Source organism: Geosmithia morbida (assembly GCF_012550715.1).
Source record: "Geosmithia morbida isolate 1262 chromosome Unknown scaffold_15, whole genome shotgun sequence".
In the NCBI taxonomy this organism is placed as follows: domain Eukaryota; kingdom Fungi; phylum Ascomycota; class Sordariomycetes; order Hypocreales; family Bionectriaceae; genus Geosmithia; species Geosmithia morbida.
In genome coordinates this window covers 244,549-247,627 of record NW_023336202.1, presented here as the reverse complement: position 1 = coordinate 247,627, position 3,079 = coordinate 244,549, and the positions used below count along the sequence as shown (strand labels likewise).

Genomic DNA, 3,079 nt, shown 5'->3' with positions numbered 1-3,079 from the left:
CCCCCCCCCCCCCCCCCCCCCCCCCCCCCCCCCCCCCCCCCCCCCCCCCTCCCCTGCCGTCCTTTGCCATCCTCAAGACATCTCTCCTGAGACATATACGGTGGTACACGGCAAGACCTCCGACAGGACGCAGCGGCAAGGACGGCACGAGAATCAGTAGCTGCCGTTGACGGGCCCTGGGACGGAAACGTCGGGGTCTTCGACCACCGGACCCTTCTTGCCACGCAACGTCAGCGGGAAGGGGTATTCGTCCGGATCTTCTTCGGTACTGTCAGACAATCACCCGTTAGCCCTGGCTCTCCTCTCGTCCTCCTCTCCCATCTTCGACCGGGACCGGAGACTCACGGCAGCTTCCACGCCACATAATCCTCGGTATTCAGACCTTCCCTCCCCTCCTGCAGGCTGGCAAAGTCGCCCGGCGTCATCATGCCGCTGCGATCCTTGGGCGACCCCGGAACGGAGAACGGCCTCGAGATCTTGATGTCGGTGCTGGAGAAGAAGTCCGCCTCGGCGGCCGCATCGTCGTCGTCTCCCGAGAAGGAGTCCGGGTACGCCCTGCGCAGGGCCAGCTGGCGCGCCTTGACGTACTCCATGCCCATGCGCTTCCAGTCCAGGAGGTCCGACAGGCGCTCGGTGCGGTTGCGCTGGTTGATGCGCTGCCGTCGGCTCTTGGCGCAGAAGTCGAACATGTACGACGTCAGCTGGTCCACCGACTCGTCCACGCCCTTGGTGCGCCGGTCGACGATGTAGATGCCGTAGTCGCTCGAGTTCTCGATCAGCTCCTCCATGTAGCACCCGAACCCCGACAGGTTGCTCGTGATGCTCGGCACGCCCATGACGGTGCACTCGGCCGGCGTGTAGCCCCAGGGCTCGTAGTACGATGCGAAGATGCCCATGTGGCAGCCCCGCACGAAGTCGTCGTAGTCCAGGGGCAGGACCGGGTTGGCCGAGTTGAGGAACTCCGGGTGGAACACCACCTTGACCCGGTCCGACGGGTGGTTGAACAGGTGGACGCGGCGGATCTGGTTGAGGATCGGGTCCTCGTGGTCGTTGACCATGTTGTGCGTCACGATGGGCGGCAGGCTGTGGCGCTTCATGGCGAAGAGCCGCCGCCTGAGGAGGACGCGATCCTGCGGCGAGAGGAGCTCCTTGTCGTCCGGCATGGCGTCGCCCTCGTGCCAGCGGAGCGACCGCTCGAACAGCCGGCGGCCGATGCTCTGCTCGATGACGTTGGTCGTGTCCCGCAGCGACTTGATGACGGCCTGGCCCTTGAGCGCCTCGACCGTCAGCGACGTCGTCTGCGCCGGCATGATGATGAAGGCCACCACCGTCATCTTGCTGCCGGCCGCCTTGAGCCGGTGGTTGAGCCGGGCCAGCGACTCGATGAACATGTCGACGCCCTTGTTCCGGAACTCGTACCGGCCCGACGTGAAGATGTACAGCGTGTTGTCGGGCTCGAAGTCGTAGTGCCCGTAGAAGTGGCCGCGCACGAAGTCGTGTATCTTCTCCTTGGCCTGCTGGTGCAGATTCTGGAACTCGTGCACGGCCGAGAACTTGGTCACGTTGAGCCCGTTGGGCAGCACGCCGTCGGGTTTCCGCTTCAGCAGGTGCTCTGACTCGTAGGCGGTGATGTGCGACACCGTGGTGAAGACGTCGCACGCGTGCGTGGCCGCGCGCTCCACGCAGTACCGGTGGTAGATGCCGCGCTTCCCCGCCTCGGCATCCACGTCGAACCACTGCAGGTTGTTGTAGAAGTCGACGGAGCCCGCGCACAGATAGCGGCCCAGGAGCGTGGCGTGGGTCGTGAAGATGGTGGTCACGTCAATCTTCCGCCTCTTGGTGAGGGGCAGGGCGACGCCGGCGAGCCATTCGTGGAAGTGGGCAATGACGGCCTTGTCCTTTTCGTGACAGACGAACTGTTGCAAGGGAACGGTCGGTCAGTCCGCCGTAGCCTCTCGACTTGACCTGGACGATGGGAAAGCAGGGTAGGAGACGGAGCGCAGGCAAGAAGAGGTAGGAGCAGGAGAAGGAGAGGAGAGGAGAGGGAGAGAAGCAGAGAAGGAAGGACAAGGACGAGGACTCACCTCTCCTAGAAACCATGCGACGAGATAACCGAAGACGATGGCCTCATTCGTCTCCTCGTCCGACGGCGGCGAGGGGATGCTGGCAATCTCCCAGAGGTCGGCCTTCCACTCATTCAGGTATCCATAGGCGGTCTTGGTGTCGATGAGGAGGACCCTGGGGGCGCCCTCGATGAGCCAGCGCCCGTACATGAGGCCGATTCCGCGGTCCCTCATGCTCCGTATCGTAGCGGAGAGTGCTTCGGAGGCGGGTTCCATCTCTTCGACCTCGACGGCGGCCTGGATTGCTGATCAGCGACTCGGAACTTGGCTGCGCACCAGGAAGTGAGACATGAGATGGATAGGCTGATAGGTAGGCAGGGGAGAGAGAGAGAGAGAGAGAGAGGGAGGGAGAGATGGGCATCATAGGGGGATAGATTGGTACCGATTGGTGATTGAGGGGCCCAATGCAGGTGTAGCGATCGCCATACTCGGCCGTGGTGACGGGCGCCTTGGACTTGAGGACGGAGTAGATGCCACCGACTTTGATTGGGTCAGTAAGAAGGGTCTAGAGACGCAGGCGAGGAGATGAATTGGCATCCATGGTGGAGGGGAGCTGACCTCGATGGGCTACCTCGGTGGAGATCTCAAAGAGGAGGTGATTCTTGACGTCGCGCGTCGGCTGGTGTCCGTTGGAAGCCATCCTTGCAGGTGATTGTGTGCGTGCGTTGCGTGTTGCGTGTTGCGTGTGGAGGAAGAGATCGGCTCGGCCGGCTAGAAATGGAGAGGAGGCAAGGACGACGGTCCAACTGGACGACTAGATGCGACGGAGAGCAGCACAACTCTGTGAATCCTGAGAGGAGAAGAGAAGAAGGAGATTGATGGAGAGGAGAGAGAGAGACAAGTGGAAGATGAGCAGGAACAGAACACGAGCGACTTTGTTTGCAGTTCCCTGAGGCTCCTCCTTCCCTGTTCGTGTGGGCTGGGGAAAAGGGAAAAAAAAAAAAAAAAAAAAAGTA

At 61.9% G+C, this 3,079-nt stretch overlaps 1 protein-coding gene across 1 annotated transcript; it reads right to left on the bottom strand.

The window, feature by feature from the left end:
* Positions 1-153: 153 nt before the first annotated feature.
* GMORB2_2938 (glycogen synthase) lies at positions 154-2,763 on the bottom strand (the record flags this gene model as incomplete). Its single annotated transcript, XM_035464914.1, has 5 exons — positions 154-268; positions 346-1,916; positions 2,085-2,360; positions 2,506-2,603; positions 2,682-2,763. 5 exons carry the CDS (start codon positions 2,761-2,763, stop codon positions 154-156), a joined length of 2,142 nt encoding a protein of 713 aa, XP_035319152.1.
* Between the last annotated feature and the right edge of the window lie 316 nt (positions 2,764-3,079).